This window comes from Lepus europaeus, chromosome 21 (genome assembly GCF_033115175.1).
Source record: "Lepus europaeus isolate LE1 chromosome 21, mLepTim1.pri, whole genome shotgun sequence".
NCBI classification, from domain to species: domain Eukaryota; kingdom Metazoa; phylum Chordata; class Mammalia; order Lagomorpha; family Leporidae; genus Lepus; species Lepus europaeus.
In genome coordinates this window covers 25,031,463-25,055,247 of record NC_084847.1, presented here as the reverse complement: position 1 = coordinate 25,055,247, position 23,785 = coordinate 25,031,463, and the positions used below count along the sequence as shown (strand labels likewise).

The following is a 23,785-nucleotide window of genomic DNA, read 5'->3' as shown; positions in this document are numbered from 1 at the left end:
GCATGCTTCTGTGTGTGTGCCTCTGTGTGTGTGTGCAGGCCTCTGTGTGTGCCTCTGTGTGTGCACGCACGAGTCTGTGTGCATGTGCGTGTGTGCAGGCCTCTGTGTGTGTGCCTCTGTGTGTGTGCAGGCCTCTCTGTGTGTGTGCATGCTTCTGTGTGTGCGCCTCTGTGTGTGCGTGTGTGCAGGCCTCTGTGTGTGTGCAGGCTTCTGTGTGAGTGTGTGCAGGCCTCTGTGTGTGTGCACACACGTGTCTGTGTGCATGTGCGTGTGTGCAGGCCTCTGTGTGTGTGCATGTGTGCAGGCCTCTGTGTGTGCACGCACGAGTCTGTGTGCATGTGCGTGTGTGCGTGTACCTCTGTGTGTGCGTACCTCTGTGTGTGCGTGTGTGCAGGTCTCTGTGTGTGCCTCTGTGTGTGTGCACACACGAGTCTGTGTGCATGTGCGTGTGTGCAGGCCTCTCTGTGTGTGCGTACCTCTGTGTGTGTGCAGGCCTCTGTGTGTGTGCCTCTCTGTGTGTGTGCATGCTTCTGTGTGTGCCTCTGTGTGTGCGTGTGTGCAGGCCTCTGTGTGTGCACGCACAAAGTCTGTGTGCTTTTGCATGTGTGCAGGCCTCTGTGTGTGTGCACACATGAGTCTGTGTGCATGTGCGTGTGTGCAGGCCTCTGTGTGTGTGCAGGCCTCTCTGTGTGTGTGCATGCTTTTGTGTGTGCATCTGTGTGTGCGTGTGTGCAGGCCTCTGTGTGTGTGCCTCTGTGTGTGTGCATGCACGTGTCTGTGTGCATGTGTGTGTGTGCAGGCCTCTGTGTGTGTGCAGGCCTCTGTGCGTGTGTGTCTAGGGGAGCATGTGTGTCCACGAGGCATTTCACCACTTGGAGGCTCACTTTCCACATCTGGAAAACAGGTCACTCAGCCTTTGCCCGCCTCAAAGCCACCGTACGAGCTCGCTTTGGCAATCAGCCCTGCGGATACTATTTATTGTTGTTAGAGCTGGCTGGAGTTCAGAGCAGTCAACTGGTTTGCCTGAAGTCACACAGCCCACGAGTGCCCAGGGTTCTGAATAGCCTGGAGCCTCAGCTCCCACATCCACAAACTGGGGGCCCAAGTGGGCCAATTACACGGATGAGGGAAGACAGAGGGGTGATGAAATGACCTCATGGGACAAGGCACCTGAGCGGGGGTCCTTATTCTTACGGGTGGACTCGCGGGGAGAGCTGATTTGTGCCGGGGAGTCCAGGGCAGGCCGGCGTGGGTGTGTACGTGTGTGTGTGTGTGTGGATTGGTCTGAGAGTCGCGTGCGTGTAGAAGCATTGACTCCCTGTGCACTCCGCTGCTGCAGCCTACCTGCTGAGCTGTGGCTTCCCTCCGAGGCCGGCGCACGGGGACGTGAGCGTGACAGACCTGCACCCTGGGGGCACTGCCACCTTCCACTGTGACTCAGGCTACCAGCTGCAGGGCGAGGAGACCCTTGTCTGCCTCAATGGCACCCGGCCAGCCTGGAACGGCGAACCCCCCAGCTGCATAGGTAAGTCACCTGCCCCAGGTGGGTGGGGGCAACTGTCCAGGGAACCCCTTCGGGAGGGTCCTATCTTGGGGGTCCCCGTTTTTGGAAGGAAGCCCATCCTGAAGGGGTTTCTGCAAGAGTCCATATCCTGGAGCTCACTGCACTGGGCGTCTCTATTCTTGGGGAGCCTCCGTCTTGTGAGCCTGTCCCCCACCTCCCCATTCTAGATGACCCTGGAAGAAGCTGTTTTGGGGGCCACCACTGGAGGCGCTCTCCCCCAGGGAAAGCCTTCATCCTGGGGGAACCCCCCCTCCTTTGGCTCCTACGGTCTGGGCCTTGTCATCTTGCAATCTTTTCCATCTGAGGGTTTTGGTCGAGAGCACCCCATCCCAGGCGTCCACGTCTGGGGAATCTTCATTCTTGGGCGTGTCCATCCGGGCCCATGTCCCAGCCAAAGGTGTGGGTGCAATGGCTCTGAAGAGGCACCTGAGCAGGGCCGAGCCCTGCCCCCTCCGCAGGCCGGGCTGTCACCTGTCACCTGCCCCTTCCTCTGCCCACAGCGTCCTGCGGAGGCGCCATCCACAATGCAACCCTGGGCCGCATCGTGTCCCCTGAACCTGGGGGAGCCGCCGGCCCCAACCTCACCTGCCGCTGGGTCATTGAAGCAGCTGAGGGCCGCCGACTGCACCTGCACTTTGAGAGGGTCTCGCTGGATGAGGACAATGACCGGTGAGCGTCTGGGTCTTGGGCCAGAAGTCCCCATCTCTGGTTGCCGTGGGGAGTTAGCTCGTCCTGGGACAGATCCTGGGTAGGGTGTATCAAACATGGTGTGGCCCTAACCCTTTCTCAGGGAGCCGAGCTGTGCAGCCTAATTTCACTTCCTCGCTCTGTGCCTCGGTTTTCTTATCTGTAGAATGGAGCTAATGGGGCCTCCCCCTCTGTGAGAACAAATGCGTTAAGAAATGGGAAGTACACAGATCAGTGCCTTAAGCATCAGTGTGCACTGTTTGCTGCATTACTGTTGTCATTCTTATTTATTTATTTATTCGAAAGGCAGAGATACAGAGAGAGAAGGGGAGAGAGAGAGAGAGAGAGGAGAGAGAGAGAGAGAGAGAGAGAGAGAGAGAGACTGATTTTTCATCCGCTGGTTCACTCCCCAAATAGATGCAGCAGCCAGGGCTGGGCTAAGCTGAAGCCAGGAGCCAGGAGCTTCTTCTGGGTCTCCCATGTGGGTGCAGGGGCTCAAACACTTGGGCCATCTTCCACTGCTTTTTCAAGGCACAATAGCAGGGAGCTGGATCGGAAGTGGAACAGCCCAGACCCGAACTGGCACCCATATGTGATGCCCGCACTGCAGGCGGAGGCTTAAGCTTCTATGCCACAGTGCCAGCCCCCCATCATTGTTTTTAAAAGAACATTATTTAGTTGAGAGAGAGAGAGAGAGAAATCTTCTATCTGCTGATTCACTCCCCAAATGCTCACAACAGCCAGGTCTGGGCCAGGCAAAAGCCAGGAGCCTGGAGCTCCACCCAGGTCTCCCATGCGGGTGGCAGGAGCCCTTGTCCTTTGAACCATCCTCCTGTGCCTTCCCAGGCACATTAGCAGGAAGCTGGGTCGGAAGCAGAGCAGCTGGGACTCTAACCAGCACCCCAATGATGGGATGGAGGTGTTCCTGGCAGCGACTTAACCCACTGCACCGTGACTCCCGCCCCCATCATTTTTTACCCTTGTGGAGCCCCTGTTCTGCCGTATGATCTTGGGCAGGCATTATTAATCTTTCAGAATAATAGTATCTGATTCAAGAGTTCTTTTTTTTTTTTTTTTTTTTTTTTTTTTGGACAGGCAGAGTGGACAGTGAGAGAGAGACAGAGAGAAAGCTCTTCCTTTTGTCCTTGGTTCACCCTCCAATGGCCGCCGCGGTAGCGCGCTGCGGCCGGCGCACCGCGCTGATCCGATGGCAGGAGCCAGGTGCTTCTCCTGGTCTCCCATGGGGTGCAGGGCCCAAGGACTTGGGCCATCCTCCACTGCACTCCCTGGCCACAGCAGAGAGCTGGCCTGGAAGACGGGCAACCAGACAGGATCGGTGCCCCGACTGGGACTAGAACCCGGTGTGCCGGCGCCGCAAGGCGGAGGATTAGCCTAGTGAGCCGCGGCGCCGGCCCATGATTCAAGAGTTCTTGTGAGAGCTAAACAAGATGAAACTTGCATCAGCCTCAATGAGTGCAGGGCCGTAGTTTTTGACACTAAGAGCTATTTCTAAAAATGAGTCAGGGGCCAGCGCTATGGCATGGTGGGTAAAGCTGTTGCCTGCAGTGCCAGCATCTCACATGGGTGCCGGTTCGAGTCCCAGCTGCTCCACTTCCCATCCAGCTCTCTCCTATGGCCTGGGAAAGCAGTAGAAGATGGCTCAAGTCCTTAGGGCCCCTGCACCCCCGTGGGAGACCCGGAAGAGTCTCCTGGCTCCTGGCTTCGGATGCGGCCCTTTGGGGGAGTGAACCAGTGGATGGAAGACCTCTCTCTGCCTTTCTGTAACTCTTGCAAATAAATAAATCTTAAAAAAAAAATTAGGGAGCAGGCAGGAGCTGAGGCAGCTTCCACAGGGATATGGGGCGCCTGGCCAGCCTCTGTGTCCCCCCAGGCTGCTGGTGCGCTCAGGGGGCAGCCCCCTGTCCCCAGTGATCTACGACTCGGACATGGATGACGTCCCCGAGCGGGGCCTCATCAGCGACGCTCAGTCGCTCTACGTGGAGCTGCTGTCGGAGACGCCCGCCAATCCCCTGCTGCTCAGCCTCCGATTCGAAGGTAATCCTCTCATTCTCCCACGGGGCCCCAAACCCATCTTCCCCTCTTCCTGACCCCAGGCCCAGCCACGAACACACCTGCTCATCTGAGCCCAGGCTGGTCTCCCTCCTGCCCCCACACGACAAGGATCCCTTCGTGGGGACCCCTCTCCTTCCCTGGGCAGCCTTTTCTGTGTTGGGCTTCAAGTGCGGCTGGATCCAGGTGCGTTGCCTCCATCTCCCTTCGCCCTGTGTTGACTTCCTTCTCGGGCAGGCGTTTTCTGTGTCACAGCCCTCGCTGCAGGCTTACCACCAGCGTAACAAACCCGCCACAGGGAGAGAGCACCTTTGCTGAGTGCATCAGCCAGAAAATGCCAGGAAAGGCTCTCCTTGACCTGGTTAAATCCTGTGCCTCTGCCCGAGCCAATCACTGTGGCTGGGGGGCCGTGCCTGTTCTGATTGGCAGGTCCTGGCTGGCCCCAGGTGAGCCTGCTGGGCCGGGAGTGGGGAAGGTGTGCTTCCCCAAATGAGAACGGAAGGAGGAGGAACGGAGCCTGCTGGGTAGGGAGAACCGAGGCCCGTGACCGTGGGAGAAGAGGCACCTGAACTTGGCATTAAAGGGTGGAGGGTATTTTAAAAGAGGAAGACTGAGAAAGAGCATCTCAGGGGAGGGGAACTGTGAGAGCCAAAAGGAGCAGGTAGAACAACGCTGAGTGTGTGCCGGAGACAGAATTGTAGCCGGGCTGAAGCACAGGTTTTGTATGAAGAGTAGACACGAAATGAGATGTCCAGAGGTGGGAGGAGCCAGTGTCCAGTATGACTCACGGGAGAAATGGACTTGGCCTTGGGCCCTGCTGGGGGTGGGGTGTGGGGTGGGATTTGGACTCGATACCTTACCAGATTAAGCAACGGTGAACTAGAACAGGCATGGAGTGCACGATCGACTCTGCAGGTGTTAGAAGTGTGGGGGGAGCTGGCCTTGGTGAGAATTCCTGCTTTTGAGGCCTGAGTCCACAAGTACGGGCCGCCAGAGCCACATCGGTTTCATAGGCACCAAAGTCCCCCCGCACAGCTTGCTGTGCAGCTACGGTGCAATCAGAGGGGGCAGACCCTGACACGCTCCGCACGCGGCTGGATCTGAATTAATGACCAGTGCCCCTCGTGTGAGCTGCAGCTCTGGACCTGCGGCGACAGCGTGGGTGCCAGAGCCCGTTGGCATTTTTACAGGGGGCACACACACCTACACAAGCCAGCTCTCCAAAGACACCCCCGCCCTGCGCCGCCCCTCTTGACTGTTTCCAGAGCCAAGTATCTGTGGCTGGGAACCAAGCCATCTGGTTCCTCCATCGCCTGCTGGGGTGACCTTGGGGAAGTGGACTTTCCCATCTGCAGCCCGGGCGTTTGCCTCCAGGGGCCTGGGGGGTAACAGGAAGGTGTGAGAGGAGTGTTGGGTTTCTGACAAGCTGGACAGTGAAAGCTAAGGCCAAGGGCACTGAGTTTTTAAAAAACCCCCGGCACGGCCCCCGGCCTGAGTTCAGCCCACCCAGGCGTCTGTGTGACTGATCTTTCCCCAGCCTTCGAGGAGGACCGATGCTTCGCCCCCTTCCTGGCCCATGGCAACGTCACCACCACGGACCCTGAGTACCGCCCAGGGGCGCTGGCCACTTTCTCCTGCCTTCCGGGGTACGCCCTGGAGCCTCCAGGGCCCCCCAACGCTATCGAATGTGTGGATCCCACGGAACCCCACTGGAACGCCACAGAGCCAGCCTGCAAGGGTGAGTGAGGGTCTTCAGCCTGCCGGCCGTTCAGGAAAGAAACCCAGCTTGCAAAAACCCACACGGGACAAGCCCTGTCCCCCCATATTGTCCCCTTAGCGGAATCATTGGTGGGCTTGTTGCTCAAATGTCTTTGGGAGCAAGACCTGGGATTGGGTGAGCTGGACAGTGGGCGGGGCTGATGCAGAGCAGGGCTCACGATTGGCCACAAGAGGACCTCGTGCGGAAAGAAGCAGGTGCACCTTAGGGCACAGCAAACGCGTGTTGGGGTCTGGGGCATGCGCGGTGTGGCCAGGTGCGCGATGAGGATTGCGCAGACGTGGAGACCGCGTGCCCACGTGCGTCCTGAACTTAGTACTCCTCTGCCCCAGCCATGTGCGGAGGGGAGCTGTCGGAGGCAGCTGGCGTGGTCCTCTCTCCTGATTGGCCCCAGAGCTACAGCCCCGGGCAGGACTGCGTGTGGGGCCTGCACGTCCAGGAAGAGAAGCGCATCTTGCTCCAAGTTGAGATGTACGTTGGGTCAGGCTGGGGGTGCGGTGGGTGTGGGCTTGGTGCAGTGCAGTGTACACAGCCACACTGGGAGCCTGGCTGGCTCTTCCGCGTCCACCCAGACTTCGGGAGACATGTGAGCTGACCACAGAGGTGACCCAGGGTTCCGGACAGGGTGGCAGACCTGGGTACAAATCAGTAGCCTGGAGATCTTGGACAAATAAACACAGTAATGCAGCCCTCATTAGGGGCCGTTGAGAACAAAGGGCTCTGGCCTCTGTCCCTAACTCTGCACGTTCCTGAGGCTGCCCCTGGAGCAACTTCTGGGGACCCGGGCCCAAACGGCTGCATCGTACCAGCATCCATGGTGTGTCTGTGTGTGGAGGGCTTGTGGGAAGAATCCAGTGAGCAGCTTGGGTGTGCTGGGCCAGTCGTGGGCGTGGCCCCAAAGCAGGTGCTGAGGCGCCGTGGGAGTCTTGCGGGGTGACCATGAGTATGCGGCCTGTGATTGGTCAGAGCCGGCGGATCCCATGGTGATGGAGGAAGGCTTTGAGAGTGGGCGGAGCTGGTTGATGAGCAGGTTGAGGACTGGGCGGAGCCGTAGAACAGGCGGAGCGCGGAGGGCTCAGCATAGAGGAGGAACCCAGGACCGGACAGAACTGAGGCAGCGCCAGGCCTGGGAGAGGGAAGGCGGGGCGGGGCTGGAGGGAGGACGCATTACTCCTGTACACAGTTGGGAACTGCGGAGCAATGGATGGGAGGGGCCGGCCGTGGCCCCGCCCTACTGCCTGGTCCCACCCCCCGCAGCCTGAACGTCCGCGAAGGGGACATGCTGACCCTGTTCGACGGCGACGGCCCCAGCGCCCGAGTTCTGGCTCAGCTGCGGGGACCTCAGCCGCGCCGCCGCCTGCTCTCCTCTGGGCCGGACCTTACGCTGCAGTTCCAGGCACCGCCCGGACCCCCAAATCCGGGCCTGGGACAGGGCTTCGTACTGCACTTCAAAGGTACCGAGGCACGGGGGTCCCGGAAAGGGCAGGGATGCGGCAGGCCAGGGGTCCCGGGAGGGGCACCGGGTCGAAGCCCCCGAGGCTGAGTCAAAGGGCAGCCCGCCAACGTCGCCTCCCGCCCCGCAGAGGTCCCCAGGAACGACACGTGCCCCGAGCTGCCGCCTCCGGAGTGGGGCTGGAGGACGGCGTCCCACGGGGACCTGATCCGGGGCACGGTGCTCACTTACCAGTGCGAGCCTGGCTACGAGCTGCTGGGCTCCGACATCCTCACCTGCCAGTGGGATCTGTCCTGGAGCGCAGCGCCGCCCGCCTGCCAGAAGAGTGAGAAGGCCCCGCCCCGTCCCACCTGGGCCCCGCCCCTGCCCTCGCGGCCCCGCCCCGTCCGCGGGCCGGGGTCCGCCTGGATCTTCCTTCGTCCATTGGCGCCCCGAAGACGTCCTTACAGGGATCTCCTGCCTGTCTGCCCCGCTCTCCCGCCGCTCTGGGCTCCCTCCGCCCCCTTCTTCGTCTCACGGCCCCGCCCCTCCCCTCCTGACCCCGCCTCTGTCCGGTCTGAGTCCCGCCCCCCTCCCCGTCCCCACGGGGCTGAGTTCCACCAATGCTTGCTTCTCCCGTTCCCGGACCTTGGCGTTGTGGGGGGGCACTTGGCTGGGGCCGAGGCCTGCTGGGGACCTGGTGTATGTGAGTGCAGCCCTGGACGCCCCATGCTGGGTTAAGGTTATGGGAAGGGGACTTGGGGTCCTCCCCACCTTGACAGAGCTCTCCATGCGGGAGGGGGACCCATAAGATCGACAGCTCAGGACATCGCAGAGTGGGGGTGCCTTCGGGCCCTGGGCTTAACGTCTCTGAGCCCCAGCTTCCTCGGGGGCACTGTAGGAACAGGGCAGTGAGAAGAGCAAAGCTTTGTGCGCGGTGCCTGGTGCTGTAAACAGTGAGTGAGCCCGCGCTGACAGAAGCTCAGGAGGGGCTGTGGGAAGAGGCTGGGTTCCTTCTCTCGGGGATGGGGCGGGAGACTTCCCGGAGGAGGTGGCATTTAAAGGAGCTGGGAGCGCTGATTTTTTTAGAGGAGCAGAAAGCGATAGGAGGCTTGCCGCTGGCAACCCATGGTGAGACGCTTCAGGAAGTGAGATTTGGGCTAGATGCAAGGACAGCTCACCGGTGGACAGCGCTCCCACCCTGGGAGGATTCGCAGGCTGGGGGAGGGCGTGTGTGCAGAATTCAGTGGGCCTCTCTGGCTGGGGCTCTGGAAGTGGCAAGGCCACACAGGAAGCCTGCCGCTGAGCCGAGACCCAAGTCTGCACTTCCCTGTCCAGTGTCTGTGTGGCCGTGACCCTGGGCAGGTTCCAGCTCTGGCTGAGTGACACGGGCCAGTCATGTGTGCTGAGCCCTGGACCCCAACCTGGACATCTCAGGGTAATCACGTTGTAAAACATTTAGCAGGGTACCTGGCGCAGGTCTGTAGGTAAGAAATGGCTCTGGTGACAACGTCCACAGCAGGGCCCCAGGCAGGCGGTGCCAGTGGGAGCTCCCTTAAGGCCTGGTGACTTTGCCTTTCTGCCACCAGTCATGACTTGTGCCGACCCTGGTGAGATCACCAACGGCCACCGCACCGCCTCGGACGCCGGCTTTCCCGTGGGCTCCCACGTCCAGTACCGCTGTCTGCCCGGGTACAGCCTGGAGGGGGCAGCCGTGCTCACCTGCTACAGCCGGGACACGGGGACCCCCAAGTGGAGTGACCGGGTCCCCAAATGCGCCTGTGAGTCTGGGGACCACCCTGGGAAGGGTGACCATGAGCTGCGCCTGCGGCCGGCTGACTGGCACCCTCCCTGCAGTGAAATATGAGCCGTGCCTGAACCCCGGGGTCCCCGAGAATGGCTACCAGACGCTGTACAAGCACCACTACCAAGCGGGGGAGTCGCTGCGCTTCTTCTGCTACGAGGGCTTTGAGCTCATCGGCGAGGTCACCATCACCTGTGTGCCCGGCCACCCCTCCCAGTGGACCAGCCAGCCCCCGCTCTGCAAAGGTGCCTGGGCAGGAGGGGCAGGAGGGGCCGCTCAGGGGAGTGACAGGACGGGCAAGTCAGACAGCACATCCCAGGCCGCTGGAGCAGGCTCCTGTGGGCGCCCATCCTCCGGGGCAGGTGCACAGGTGCTGGGGAGATTCCAGGCCAGGGATTCGAGCAGTGGGGGGCCTTGCTTTGCAAGTCCCCTGTGCCCTCCCTGGACAGGCCTCAGTTTCCCCATCTCTGGCAAATTCTAAAGAGCTACTTACTTGGCTCAGCCCATCCAGGAACCCTGGGGCTATAGTAGGAGGAAAATGGCCTGCCCTGATCACTTCTGTCGCCCCCTCCCTGGCTCTACCCCCCCGGCAAGGCTACGTTTAGGTTGAGCAGAGGGCAGAGAGAACCAGGCTGCCCAGCCCAGCCCCACCGGGCTCCGGCCCTCTCCCCAGCCTCCTTCCCTCCCTGGCTCAGACCCCGTCCCCCTCCCCCTCCTCTCCCCGCAGTGGCCTATGAGGAGCTCCTGGACAACCGAAAACTGGAAGGTCAGTGAGTGAGGGCACAGGTGGAGACCCCGGCCTGGTCAGGCCAGGAGGGCAAGGCAGAGACTGGGGGCAGGAGGGGTGAGACCCAGGGCTCAGGGCCCCGGGGCCGGAGGCTGGGAGAGACTAGGACAGCGCCAGCCTCGACTCACTGGCCTCTTGCCTTTCCACCCACAGTGACCCAGACCACAGACCCGTCGCGGCAGCTGGAGGGAGGGAACCTTGCCTTGGCCATCCTGCTGCCCTTGGGCTTGGTCATTGTCCTTGGCAGTGGCGTTTACATATACTACACCAAGTGAGTGTTTGATGCGGGGGTGGGGTGGAGGGGGTGCTGTGTGCAGGAAGCTGAGGAGAGGGGGGCAGCTCCGGGGTTCACCTGCTGATAAGCTCCTGTCTTCCCCAGGCTGCAGGGAAAATCCCTCTTCGGCTTCTCAGGCTCCCACTCCTACAGCCCCATCACCGTGGAGTCAGACTTCAGCAATCCGCTATATGAAGCTGGGGTGAGCGCCCCCTGCCCCAGCCCCTGCCCCCCTGCACGCCCCACCCCCTTAGAGGCCATTGCCAAAGCCAGCCACGTGCTCGGGAAGCAACAGGAAATAGCAAGGACAGGATGCAGCTCGGGCCACCGTGGGAACTTAGGCCCAGCGACCAGCTCTTGTCGTTGGAGACAAAGCAGAGACATAGATGTTCACGTCATCCCTAGAACGCTGTAGGAGCAACCAAACCCATCCCTGGCCGAATTCGGCCTCATTCCCATCATGTGACCCCCCCAACCTCAGGGATCCATTGAAAACCTGGGGTGCTTTGCCCGTCTTGTGGATGCCACCTCCCCACTTTGCTGCCCTTTCACACCAACAACTGCTCTTCTCTCTCTGTCTTCAGGATACACGGGAGTATGAAGTTTCTATCTGAAGCCAAGGCTAAGGCTATGGGACCCAGGACGCCCCTCCCCTCCCCCACCCGGGGCAGCGGGGAGCACAGGAGCTGGTCTCTGGCTGGCTCCTGGCTCCCCTCCTCCCTGCTGTGTACATAGTCTCCCCCCCCCCCCCCCCCGTCCCACGAGGGGGCTTCCGTGGCCCTGGAGACCCGATGGTAAATAAACCAGCATCCTGCCGCCCAAAGCCTCTTCTTGTCCGTTGCCAAACAAGAGGGGGGGCCTGCTCTCCCCCACCCTCCTGGCTTTTGGATCCCAGGAGGGGAACTCAGCCCTTCCCCCAGCCCCCCCGCAACTCCTGGGGCCCCTGCAGCCCAGGGCACCCCTCCAGGACTGCCCCTGACAGCCCTGTGGTTCCCTTGGCCCCTCCTCTCCCAGATGCCTGGGTCTTCTCGGAGGGGCGGGGGTCGGGAGAAGAGGGAGGAAGGGGCAAGCCGGGCCCAGGCCCCGCCCCCTTTCTGCTGCCTGCCCAACCCCCATTTTCTCCACCTTTGCTTCTGGATTTTTGTTTTTGAGCAATAAACAGAAAATCGTCACTTGGAACTGGGCTGGTAGGGTGTGGGAAGGGGCTGGGGTCTGTGAGCAGTAAGGGGGGATGATGGTGATCTCCCCCCGGCCCCGCAGGAGGGCTGGGAGGGAAGGGGGCCCAAGTGGAGAAGACATGGGAATTTCAGACTGGGCACAAGGCTGGGTCAGGGTCTTTCTGGGCTGTTCTGGCTGGGAGGCAGTGGATCGTAGCTAACCCTCATCCCTTACTGTTCCGCAGGAGGCAAACAGCTTTTTTTTTTTTTTTTAATTATTTATTTGAGTTACACAGAGAAAGAAGGAGAGGGAGAGAGAGAGAAAGAGAGAGACAGAGAGAAAGGTCTTCCATCTGCTGGTTCACTCCCCAATTGGCTGCAATGGCCGGAGCTGCACTGATCCAAAGCCAGGAGCCAGGAGTTCCTCTGGGTCTCCCACGCGGGTGCAGGGGCCCAAGGGCTTCTGCCATCTTCTACTGCTTTCCCAGGCCATAGCAGGGAGCTGGATTGGAAGTGGAGCAGTGGGGACTTGAACCGGCGCCCATATGGGATGCCAGCACTGCAGGCGGCAGCTTCACCTGCTGCGCCACAGCAACAGCAACAGCCCCGGCAAACAGCTTTTGTTTGTTTGTTTGTTTGTTTGTTTGTTTTTGACAGGCAGAGTGGACAGTGAGAGAGAGAGACAGAGAGAAAGGTCTTTGCTGTTGGTTCACCCTCCAATGGCCGCTGCGGTAGGCGCATTTCGCTGATCCGATGGCAGGAGCCAGGTGCTTATCCTGGTCTCCCATGGGGTGTAGGACCCAAGGACTTGGGCCATCCTCCACTGCACTCCCTGGCCACAGCAGAGAGCTGGCCTGGAAGAGGGGCAACCGGGACAGGATCGGTGCCCCGACCGGGACTAGAACCCGGTGTGCCGGTGCCGCAAGGCGGAGGATTAGCCTGTTGAGCCACGGCGCCGGCCGGCAAACAGCTTTTGAATTACGTCATATCCGGTTGAGTTAAAATTCCACCCTCTTGAGAACTTTTGTTATCCATTCAAATGTACCATTTTTAAAAAAATATTTACTTAATTGGAAGTCAGAGTTAGACAGATCTTCCATTTGTTGGTTCACTTTCCAAACAGCCACAACAGCCAAGGCTGGACCAGGCCAAAGCCAGGATCCAGGCACTTCTTCCAGGTCTCCCACGTGGGTGCAGGAGCCCAGGCACTTGGACCATCTGCTGCTGCTTTCCCGGGCGCAGTACCAGGGAGCCGGATCAGAAGCAGAGCAGCCGGACTCAAACCAGTGCCCACTTGAGATGTCGGCATTGCAGGCAGCGATGTGGCTTTTCCCACTACACCACAACGCCAGCCCCACGTGTACCATTCTGTTGTCCCCCCAGTCTTTTGGGTATTTTAGGCGCACTTGTTACATGCACACCGGATGTGAGCTCTCTTTGTGCCCGTGTGTGTCCTGTTCGGCGCTCTCTACTCTCAAACATTATAAAATGTTTTTATGAAGAGTCCTTCTTCAAATTAGCTGCATTTTACTTCATTTAAATTTTATCTCTAAATATGATAAACGCAGTTTTAGAACACCCAGAAGGAGGCTAAAATACTCAAAAGGAAATGAATTTTAGAACGCAAGGCAAACCGACCTTGGTGAAAACTTGAGGCTTTGAGTGAGGCAGTGTGCTAAGTGCTTTGTACGCTTTTTTTTTTTTTTTTTTTAGATTTATTTTTTCATTTGAAAGTCAGCGTTAACACAAAGAGGAGAGGAAGAGAGAGAGAGAGGTCTTCCAACCAATGGTTCACTCCCCAATTGGCCGCAACGGCCAGAACTGCGCCGATTTAGAGCCAGGAGCTTCTTCCAGGTCTCCCACACGGGTGCAGGGGCCCAAAGACTTGAGCCATCTTCTACTGCTTTCCCAGGCCATAGCAGAGAGCTGGATGGGAAGTGGAGCAGCTGGGTCTCGAACCGGTGCCCGTATGGGATGCCATCACTTCAGGCCAGGGCGTTAACCCGCTGAGCCACAGCACCAGCCCCTGCAGTGGTTTTGAACCCTCACAAGGACCCTGGGAGACAGACGGGTTATCATTCCTACGTTCCAGATAAGAAAACTGATGCGCGGAGATGTATATAGACTTTCTCAGGAGGCTCCCAGCAGAGATTTCAATATAAAGACCGTCATGCAGCCTTCTCACAGGGGATGGGCGTGACCCAAGGCTCAGGGTCCCCAACACTGATGGTGGTCTAGACCTGGGAGGGGTCAAATCTGGCTAGGAGAGCTCGCCTCTGCCAACAGACTGAATTCAAGCCATCCCCCACAAGTGCCCACACTCAGCGTCCACACCTGCCCCCCCAAAAAGGGGGTGCACGTGTGCATCTTCTCACACCTCCACCCCCCCAGAAGCCACAGCAGAGCACTCTGGAGCCCGAGGAAGGGAGGGGTCGACTTTATTACAGCCTTGATTCCTGGCAGTGTCCGTGCCAGAGGGTGGTGAGTTGTGTGCCAAGTTGAGTTGATGGTTCCAGAACGGTCCAGAGGCTTCGGGGTGACCACTGCTCACGACCGGGAGTCCGTGTCAAATGAAGTGCTTAACGAGTTGCAAAAGGGGAGCTTGGAGGCACAGTCTAGAGGGGACAAAACGGGGGAAGGAGTGAGAGGCCAAGTGAGGCTGCCAAGCTGCTGGGCAGAGCTCCCTGGAGGAGAAGAACCTGCGACTCTTCAGGCCCAAGCCTCTTGTTCTCATCCTTCCACCCTCTACCTGTCCTTCAAGCCCTGTCCATCACCCACGCATCCCCCGCCCCATCCCCCATCTGTCCACTCATCCATCTGTCCATCCCCCAATCTATCCATTCATCCACCTGCCCATCCCCCATTCATCTGTCCATTCAACCCTCTGCCCATCCCCCATTCACCTGTCCATTCAGCCATCTCCCCACCCCCCATCTGTCCATTCAGCCATCTCCCCATCCCCCATCTGTCCATTCAGCCATCTACTCATCCCCCCACACACCCATCTGCTCACCCATCCCCCACCCATCGCCCCTCTTCCATCAGTAATCATCATCCCCCCCTTGAGAGCCAGGACTCTGCTCCCCGGCAAACTGCTGCCCCTAGCAGTGCTGGCACACGGTGAGGGCTGAGTACACCTCAGTGAGGCCCACAGACAGTACTGACCGCCCGTCCGCTCACCCATTCCCCAGCCCACATCTCTGGGTAGCCACGGTGCTCCCCAGTTCCAGGGGCAACTCAGAGACTGCGAGTCTTTCCTGAGGGTGCGGAGAGCAACGTCTCCTGGGACTGCGGGGGCGCTGACAGGTGGAGGATGGGCAGATGCTCGCTCAGGATGGAGGGGAAACCGCTGGGTGGATGGCGGCTGCCGGACAACCTGCGCAGTGCTCACTGCAGGGTCACAGCAGGCGCGTGCTCAAGGTCCAGAGAGAAAGGTCTTCCTTCTGTTGGTTCACCCCCCAAATGGCCACTATGGCTGGCGAGCGGGCCGATCCGAAGCCAGGAGCCAGGTGCTTCTCCTGGTCTCCCATGCAGGTGCAAGGCCCAAGCACTTGGGCCATCCTCCACTGCCTTCCCGGGCCATAGCAGAGAGCTGGCCTGGAAGAGGGGCAACTGGGACAGAATCTGGTGCCCCAACTGGGACTAGAACCCGGGGTGCCGGCGCCACAGGTGGAGGATTAGCCAAGTGAGCCGTGGCGCCGGCAAAGGCCCAGCTGCTTCTAACACCAAGGCCCAACAGGGGAGGGACCAAACGTCCCCAAGTCTCCTTGGGGACAAGCATGTCGGCTTATTCTGCACTGAATTGTGCCGCAGGCTGTGGTGATAAACATGGAAACAGCGGCACAAGTCACAGCGGGGATTACCCCTGGTCTTGGTGGCCTGGCCCACAACAGGCAGAAACACTTCCCCACTGTCCGGCTACTCCAGGGCTCAGCATCTGGCTCCTCTCTCCCTCTCTCCCTCTGAGGACAACCACACGGCTGCCCGTCAACCAGCGCCTCCCAGGTGGGACCCAGCCCCAGCCCAGCCGTCTCTGCTGAGTTCTGCCCCCTTGTTTCCAAATGTCTACATTTCCACCTGAATTGCCAAAGTATCCTCAAAGCCGAAGGTGCCCAAAGTGGGCACGTGGCCGCCGTGTTCCGGGAGGACCGAGAAGGCTGGCCGGACCGCACAGGGGGCAAGGGGAGCAGCCACAGGCTCCAGGGCAGAGAGACAGCGGGGCGGCCGGAGGACCCTGTAAGCCTCTGGCTTGGACTCGGCCACAGAAGAGTTCTGAACAGAAGCACGTCCTGATCAGACCCAGGCTGCCGAGTCAGAAGCCTAGCAGCTGTCTGCTCTTTGCTCCTAATGAGTTACCGAACGCATCCAGCTTCCTGGTCTTTTCTGCTCTGTGCCCCTCTCCCCGTCTCTACTCTTACGGTGACAAGGACCTAAGGGCCTCCAACCTGGTCCCTGCAGAATAATTCCTGACCGGCCTCCCTGCCCCCAGCCTCTCCTCTTCTCGCTGACCATAGAAACAACAGACCTAAGACTCCAACACCAGGGGACCCCTGTGCTGGCACAGCAGGTTAAGCCGCCGCCTGTGACACTGGCACCCACACTGCACTGCTGGTTTGAGTCCCGGATGCTTTGTTTCCAATCCAGCTCCCCCTGCCAATGCTCCTGGAAAAGCAGCAGAAGATGGCCCAGGTGCCTGGGCTCCTGCACCCACGTGGGAGACTCAGATGGAGCTCCAGGCTCCTGGCTTGCATCTGGCCCAGCCCTGGCCGTTGCTGCCATTTAGGGAGTGAACCAGCAGACAGAAGACCGCTCGCTCTCCCTCTGTAACTGCCTTTCACATCAATCAATTTTAAAAGTAGGAGCCGATGCTGTGGCATAGTGGGTAAAGCTGCCCTCTGCAGTGCTGGCACCCCATATGGGTGCCGGTTTGAGTCCTGGCTGCTCCACTTCCAATCTAGCTCTCTGCTATGGCCTGGGAAAGCAGTGGGGGGCTGGCACTGTGGCGCAGCAGGTTAACGCCCTGCCCTGAAGCGCCGGCATCCCACATGGGTGCCAGTTCTAGTCCCAGCTGCTCCACTTCCCATCCAGCTCTCTGATCCAGCTCTCTGCTATGGCCTGGGAAAGCAGTAGAAGATGGCCCCAGTCCTTGGGCCCCTGCACCCGCGTGGGAGACCCAGAAGAAGCTCCTGGCTCCTGGCTTCGGATTGGCCCAGCTCCAGCCAGCTGCAGCCATTTGGGGATTGAACCAATGAATGAAAGACCTCTCTCTCTGAGTGTGTCTATCTCTCTCTGCAACTCTTTCAAATAAATAAAACTAATCTTAAAAAAAAGTAAAACTCCAAACTCCCTTGCTCAAATTCTTCAGCAGTTCCTCATCTCCAGGAAAACATCTATGGGTCTTAGGAAGGCACACTTGAGGCCTGTCTTGCTTAGTCCCTAGCTCTCTGACTCGCCTACTCCTGCAGGTAAACAGCTCCAGGTGGGCCCTTCTCCTTGGCCTGTGTGCGTACACACACACTTTCACTCCACCAAGGCTGATATTGCTCGTGCAATCCTCACCAACCCTTTTATTTTTTCCTCTCCTGCAAAATTCTTTCTTTAGGAGTCACCTCCTCCAGGAAGCGTCCCGATTTCTCCAACACAGGCCGGGATGGGTACTGTTGTCCTTATTCCTGTATGTACTTGGGGCACATATCCATATCAGGTTGTAATAGGCCATCCCCTTGTCTGCCCACAACACTAAGCTGTGAACTCTTCAAGGGCAGACACTGGGTCATTCACTCCTGCATCCCAAGCTCCTCAGTCACTGGCACACAGCGTGACCGTCTGGCCAGTGTCAACAGCCCTGTCCCTACCTTGGCTCGAGGGGATGGCAGGAGGTGTGCCTTGGTGCGGGTCCGGTTCCTGTCAGAGCTAGGGACAGCAGCAGAGAAGGGAGCGAGCTGAGAACTCCGGGTTGGCAGCCTGGAGGGGAACAGACTTCCTGCCTGGCCTGGGTGCTACGGACACACACACCCCCACCGGCTCGTCCCCTCGCAGCCGCACTCACCGGGTGTCCGTGCCTCGGGTCTTGGTGCAGAACACTGGAAGTAGAGGCCCCAGTCAGAGGACGACCATCCCCGTGGCCAGGAAGAGATCAGCTAGAGAAAAAGGGGGCTGAGGGGGCACCCGGCCAGCAGTGGGGACTCGCTCAGCATGGGGCTAGGTCAGCGGGAGGGGAGCGCTGGGTGGGCTCCAGGGCTGGCTCGGAGATCAGGAAAGCGGACACCGAATCCTGGTGGTGGGGAGGCGGCAGCATCCGGTGCAGCACTTAAGGTGCCTGCATCCCACCCAGGAGGGCCCGGGCTTGCGTCCCAGCTCCGTCTCCAACTCTAGCTTCCTGTTAAGGCACAGCGGGCAGCCAAGAGCTGGCTCCGGGGCTTGAGGTGCTGCCACCCGTGTGGCAGACCCAGGAGGAGCCCCTGGCTCTTGTCTGGCCCAGACCTGGCGAGGTCAGCTCTGGCGGGGAGGGGGTCGGGGCTGGTAGGAGACGCAGCTCTCCCAAGGCGGGGATCACCGTGCTGGGATATCTGAGTCCCTTGGTCTTTTGTCTGCTTCTCCTTGATGGGCACAGGATTCATATGGCAGCAAGCGATAAACAAGGCCTCGTCGGTGAGCTCCGTGCTGATCCGGGTCAGGAATTCCTCAGAGCGAGAGAGTGAAACCTTCTGGGGAGGAGAGGTCAGAAGGGCTTGCTTGGAGCTCCTCCGTGGGCTCCTGGGTCCAGGGCTCCCAGGCTGGGGCTCTGGGGCTGCGTGTGCGACCTGGCAGCCTTGAGCCCCGAGGTCTGGACCTGGGTGGGGGCGGGCTGTCTCAGGAGGGGCCCCAAGGGGCTCGTGCTGTGGGCGGTGGGTCTGGGCCCAAGGGCTTAGGGTTGACCCACGAGGCTCAGGGCTTGCGTCTCAGACCTGGGACGGGTGCCTCTGCCTGGGAGCCCTCAGTTCCACTCCCATCTCCAGGGTCTCCCCTTCGGAGCTCAGCGGCCCCTCACTCAAGGAGGCTGGAGCTGGAGCCAGCCGGCTGCCCTTCTCCTCATTCCTGGCGGGAGCGGATGCCATGCCCCTGAGGAAGCAGGAGCCTGGGTTGGGCTCAAGGAAGCAGTCTACTTCCCCCGGCCCACCCCACCCCGAACCCATCCCCCATCATTCCCCAAGCCCAGATTTAACCCAGGCTTTTCCAAAAACATTGCGTTGTCTCAGTTCTGTCTGAAAAAAGAAAAATCTTTTGTAGCCTTATCCTGGGGGGGTAGGCCCACAATGACTCCCCACCCCCAAATCGCCCACACAGGGTCTGTCCATCTGTCCTTTCCTCTCTCCCAAGGTGCTTCCCAAGCCACGGCAGCTCTGCCCTGCCGCCCCGGACCTTGCAGATGGTTTGAAATCTTGGGGTACTCGGCACGAGGGGAGGAGGGGAGGTCAAAGGGGCCCTGTTGTAGGTCGCGGGGGGGAGGGGCGGCGGGAAAGGGAGATGGAACTGGGGAGGAAGGATGGAAAGAAGGGGAGCCAGGGAGGCGCTGCTACCCGTTGCTATAAAACCTCAGTGTTGGCAGAGGCTCCCCAGCCTCGCTGCTAGGAAACCGGGGTTCTAGAACCCCGGACGAGAGACCCTTCCCCCGCGTGCCCCGGCCGCCCCTCCGCACCCCTCCAGGTCCCTGCGCCGGAGGCCTGGGAAATCTGGGGCGACTGCGCAGGGTGTGGAGCCTCCCACCACTAGGGTGTCCCCAGAAGCAGGCGCCAGCCCCACGCAGGGCCGCTCTAGCCGCCACTTCGCAGCCGAGAGGGCTCCTGCGAGAGCAAACGCGGCCCAAGGCCTGGCGGGGGCGGGGCCGGAGCATGTGGATTGTACTAACTGCCTCGGCCTCTCGGGGGTGTGCTAGGACTCAGAGGGGCGCCTTATCGTCTCATCCCTCTCTCCAGGAGGTCATGCCCTCCGCAGAAAGGAAGGCCGAGATAGTCGCTCAGGCCTGCCTCTTTGGGGCTCTTCCCGTTTCAGTTCCTTCCTCTGCTCTGCGCCGACGGCCCTGTGCCCCTTCTCCCCTGCTCTGCATTTTGGTACGAGCCGATGGAAAGGGGAGGAGGGAGGAAAAGGACGGGGAAGCGGGCAGGTCTTAAAGGGGCCGCAGCCATTTTTAAGCCCTCTTTTTTTTCCCCCCACTCCCTCTCCCTTCTCCTAAATTGGCAGCGACTCGAGCAGTCGAGTGGGCTCCCGGAAGCCGAGCACAGCTGGAGCAGCCGGGACCCCTGCTGGCCGGGCCTCGGCGGGGGGTGGGGGCTGCGCATCGCCGGGGCGGGGTGCGTGCGCTCGCTGCGCCCGGCGCACATCTGGCTCGGCCCCTGCTCCCGCAGCCTGCGGGCTGGAACAGCTGGGGCCGGGCCGGGCCGCGGGCTCCAGCGCGCGGTTGGCGGCGCCGGGACAGCGTTGGCACCGCCAGAGCCCGCCCTGGGCGGCGAGGGAGCCGGCGCGATGCCGGGCGAAAATATCTTCCTGTTCGTGCCTAACCTCATCGGTGAGTGCTGCCCGCGGCCCGGCCCGGACGCGAGGGCGTGGGGGGCCTCGGCGGCTCCCTGACGGCGCCCCGTCCCGTTCCAAGGTTACGCCCGGATTGTCTTCGCCATCATCGCCTTCTACTTCATGCCCAGCTGCCCCCTCACGGCCTCCTCCTTCTACCTGCTCAGCGGGCTCCTGGACGCTTTCGATGGACACGCGGCTCGAGCGCTCAATCAAGGTGACAGCCGCCCGCCGCGAGCCCCCTTGCCCTCTCTCTGGGGCGGAACGGGGTGGCCTGGGGCTGTGCAGCGGCGCTGGTTTGAGCCAGCTCTGGTAGTCGAATCCAAGGCTGGCCGGGGCCGTTGTCAAAGAGCAGGACCAGGCGGTGGCCCATTCCACAGGTGTTTGTTATGCAGGCCACGACCACGGGGCGGCTTACAGGGAGAATGGGGATGGAAGGTTCTTTGATCTGTCCTCAGACTGAGCCTTGGTTCTGGGTTTGATGGATGGGGTTGCTCCCGCCACACTGTGGCCCCTCTGTGTATTCCACCCAGGGCATGCACCTGCCATGGACCCGCGCCCCCCGCCCCCCACTCCCACCCAGTGCCTTCCCATCCAACGGCCGTCCTCTTGCAGGAACCCGGTTTGGAGCCATGTTGGACATGCTGACTGACCGCTGTGCCACCATGTGCCTGCTGGTCAACCTGGCCCTGCTCTACCCTCGCGCCACCCTCCTCTTCCAGCTCAGCATGAGCCTGGACGTGGCCAGTCACTGGCTGCACCTCCACAGGTCTGGGGCTGACCCACCCCGGGGAGGGGGCCTGGGGGGAGGTCTCCGTGCCAGCGCCGCTTTGCTGGAAGCCCTGGAGCTCACCGCATCACCTTGGGGATAAGCAGTTCCTAAGACCCTCGTATCTCAAGATCCTAGGATTCCAAATGGGTGGCGACTCAGAGGAAGGAGGATGGAGGTTTTTTTTTATTATTATTATTTTTTAAAATTATTTGAGAGGCAAAGAGAGAGCCCCCCATTTGCTGGTTCACTCCCCCAAAAGCCTACATTGGGCCAGGCGGAAGAGCTGGGAGCCAGAAACTCAATCCAGGTTCCCTGGAGGGTGGCAGGAATCAGTGAGTGGAGCCATCACTTCCCTGGGGAATGCAATGGCGGGAAGCTGGGACTGGGAGCGGAGCCAGGAGCCAGGAGCCAGGAGCCCAGGCACTCCAGCATGGAATGTGGGTGTTCCAAGTGGCAGCACTAGGCCAAACCCTTGTCCCCTGAAGGCTTCTGAATGCCGCATCTGAGTCCAGACCCCGCCCCCACCTTGGTAAACAGCAGCTTTGGTCCAAAGCCATGCCCTGCACTCTATGCAAGGGGGGTGGCCCCAGCACCTGCCGTGCGTGGGTTGGTGGGGGGATCAGGTGCATGGTGATGGTAGAGAAAGCCCGAGGATTGCCCCCCTCTCCCTCCCCCAAGTTCCGTGGTCCGAGGCAGTGAGAGTCACAAGATGATCGACCTGTCTGGGAATCCAGTGCTTCGTATCTACTACACGTCCAGGGTGAGCCTCGGGGCGGTCCTGGGCTGGACCCTGGTCCCAAGGCAGGAGAGGGTAGATGAGGGCCCACCCAAACCCTGCATGCCTTGGGGGAGGGTGAGGGTGTGGCCCGGTGTACCCTGGGAGCTGAGTGGCTGGGGTGGAAGGGAGGTGGGGGGTGGAGGGCGTCCACTAGCACTTCTGGAAGCATGGACAGCTCCCTAGAAAGAGAAGTGAATGCCTGGGTTGCGCACCCTGACGGTGGTGGAAGGCCTCATGGTAGGGGTGGGGTGGGGTGGGGTGGGCCCGTGCCCTGCCGCTTGCTTAAGCATTCTGTCTGCTGTGTGCGCAGCCTGCCCTGTTCACCCTGTGTGCCGGCAACGAACTCTTCTACTGCCTCCTCTACCTGTTCAATTTCTCCGAGGGACCATTAGGTAGGAGAGGACGGGCGGGGTGGGGGGTGCTGGCCAGCCAGCCTGCCTGCCCGCCTGCGGAGGGGACAGCCTCAGCCCCCCCAGGCGCTTCGCTCCTCTGATCCCCTTCTCTCCGCCTCGCCCCTGCTGCCTCCCGCAGTCGGCTCCGTGGGGCTCTTCCGCGTGGGCCTTTGGGTCACTGCCCCCATCGCCCTGCTCAAGTCCCTCATCAGCGTTATCCACCTGGTCACGGCCGCCCGCAACATGGCTGCCCTGGACGCCGCAGACAGAGCCAAGAAGAAGTGACCCTGGAGCCCCGAGTCCCACCCCCTTCCCCAGCGGGCCAGCCGCCCTCCTGCCCTGGGCGTTGCGTTGTGCCATGCGGCCACCCCTCCCTCCGAGAGGCCCGGTGTCGCGTCGTCCTCGTGTGTCGTCCAGCCTGCTAGGATGGGGTCAGCTTCCCTTTGGTGATGTCACAGGCCCACCCCTGGGCTTCGAATCAGGAGGCCCCTCTGCCCATTCAGCCAGCGACTAGGCACTGCCTACCTGCTTGCCCGGCCCTGGGATCTGGCTTAGCCTGAGGTCTTAGGGAACGCGGAGTAAGGGAAATGGTGGAGGCACCAGGTTTCCCAATAGGCACAGGAGTCACAGCTCTGCCCTTGGCCTGGGGAAGCCTTGGGGCTCCGCCCCCAGGAACGAAGCCCCCCACCGGTCGTCAGGTGCCCCGTGCCGTCCGCCCAGGCTCTGGAAGCCTTAGCCGTAAAGGTGGGAGTTCCACCATTCTGGACGTGGTTTCCGTTGAGGCATCCATGGGTCTTGGGGAACTTGGACGGATTTGGAGGTTCTTCCCCCGGCTGTGGGCTGGCCGCTTCTGGCCCCAGATTCCGGCCGTGGCCCCTGTGCCCTCTGGCTGGGTGTTCTTGACCGTCCATGTGTATCCACACTCTCGGTGTTTTCTGCCCCCACTGGAATGTCCGCCCACCAGGGCTCAGCCTTTCCACGATGCCGTCTCTGTCTAGACTGAAGATTCTTAGCCTGGCATATAGTAGCTGCTTAATAAATATTTGTGATTAGAACAGTTGGTTTCTCAGAGCCTGGACCTCAGACTACCTGTAGGATATTTCTTAAAAATACAACATTTGGGGGCCAGTGCTGTGATCTAGTGGGTAAAGCCGCTACCTGCAGTGCCGGCATCCCATATGGGTGCTGGTTCTAGTCCCAGCTGCTCCACTTCTGATCCAGCTCTCTGCTGTGGCCTGGGAAAGCAGTAGAAGATGGCCCAAGTCTTTGGGCCCCTGCACCCGTGTGGGAGACCCTGAGGGAGCTCCTGGCTCCTGGCTTCGGATCGGCTCAGCTCCAGTTGTTGCGGTCATCTGAGGAGTGAACCAGTGGATGGAAGACCTCTCTTTCTCTCTGCCTCTGCCTCTGCCTCTCTGTAACTCTGCCTTTCAAAAAAAAATAAATAAATCTTAAAAAAAGAAAAGAAAAAAACCCTGGGGCCAGTGGTGTGGCACAGCAGGTTAAGCCACCGTGTGCAGTGCTGGCATCCCATATAGGCACCAGTTCAAGTCCCGGCTGCTGCTCTTCCAATCCAGCTCCCTGCTGATGCACCTGGGAAAGCAGCAGAGGATGGCCCAAGTGCTTGGGCCCCTGCACCCATGTGGGAGACCTGGAAGAAGTTCCTGGCTCCTGGTTTTGGCCTGGCCATTGTGGCCATTTGGAGAGTGAACCAATGGATGGAAGACCTCTCTCTAACTCTCATATA

At 60.3% G+C, this 23,785-nt stretch overlaps 3 protein-coding genes across 3 annotated transcripts in view; 2 read left to right on the top strand and 1 right to left on the bottom strand.

Annotated features, from left to right (window-relative positions):
* The window catches only part of LOC133750471 (seizure 6-like protein 2), a 12,610-nt gene extending 1,045 nt beyond the window's left edge, over positions 1-11,565 (top strand). Inside the window, exons 2-14 of the mRNA XM_062180071.1 lie at positions 1,340-1,525; positions 2,065-2,233; positions 4,143-4,306; positions 5,859-6,059; positions 6,431-6,569; positions 7,356-7,552; positions 7,682-7,876; positions 9,120-9,311; positions 9,388-9,579; positions 10,062-10,100; positions 10,275-10,392; positions 10,501-10,597; positions 10,980-11,565. Coding sequence (XP_062036055.1) covers positions 1,340-1,525; positions 2,065-2,233; positions 4,143-4,306; positions 5,859-6,059; positions 6,431-6,569; positions 7,356-7,552; positions 7,682-7,876; positions 9,120-9,311; positions 9,388-9,579; positions 10,062-10,100; positions 10,275-10,392; positions 10,501-10,597; positions 10,980-11,009 — 1,919 coding nt within the window. The 3' untranslated portion in view covers positions 11,010-11,565. The remainder of the gene's footprint in view (positions 1-1,339; positions 1,526-2,064; positions 2,234-4,142; positions 4,307-5,858; positions 6,060-6,430; positions 6,570-7,355; positions 7,553-7,681; positions 7,877-9,119; positions 9,312-9,387; positions 9,580-10,061; positions 10,101-10,274; positions 10,393-10,500; positions 10,598-10,979) is intronic.
* Positions 11,566-13,293: 1,728 nt separating this feature from the next.
* On the bottom strand, positions 13,294-19,364 carry LOC133750670 (putative protein T-ENOL). Its single transcript, XM_062180299.1, has 6 exons — positions 19,231-19,364; positions 18,500-18,653; positions 18,109-18,259; positions 17,602-17,635; positions 17,408-17,465; positions 13,294-14,167 (listed from the first exon to the last, which is right to left on the bottom strand). The coding sequence occupies exons 2-6, from the start codon at positions 18,647-18,649 to the stop codon at positions 14,132-14,134; spliced, it is 429 nt and encodes a 142-aa protein (XP_062036283.1). The 5' UTR covers positions 18,650-18,653; positions 19,231-19,364; the 3' UTR covers positions 13,294-14,131.
* A 333-nt stretch (positions 19,365-19,697) lies between these two features.
* CDIPT (CDP-diacylglycerol--inositol 3-phosphatidyltransferase) lies at positions 19,698-23,096 on the top strand. Its single transcript, XM_062180297.1, has 6 exons — positions 19,698-20,097; positions 20,182-20,316; positions 20,715-20,868; positions 21,550-21,631; positions 21,960-22,041; positions 22,181-23,096. Exons 1-6 carry the CDS (start codon positions 20,055-20,057, stop codon positions 22,324-22,326), a joined length of 642 nt encoding a protein of 213 aa, XP_062036281.1. The 5' UTR covers positions 19,698-20,054; the 3' UTR covers positions 22,327-23,096.
* The last annotated feature ends 689 nt before the right edge of the window (positions 23,097-23,785 follow it).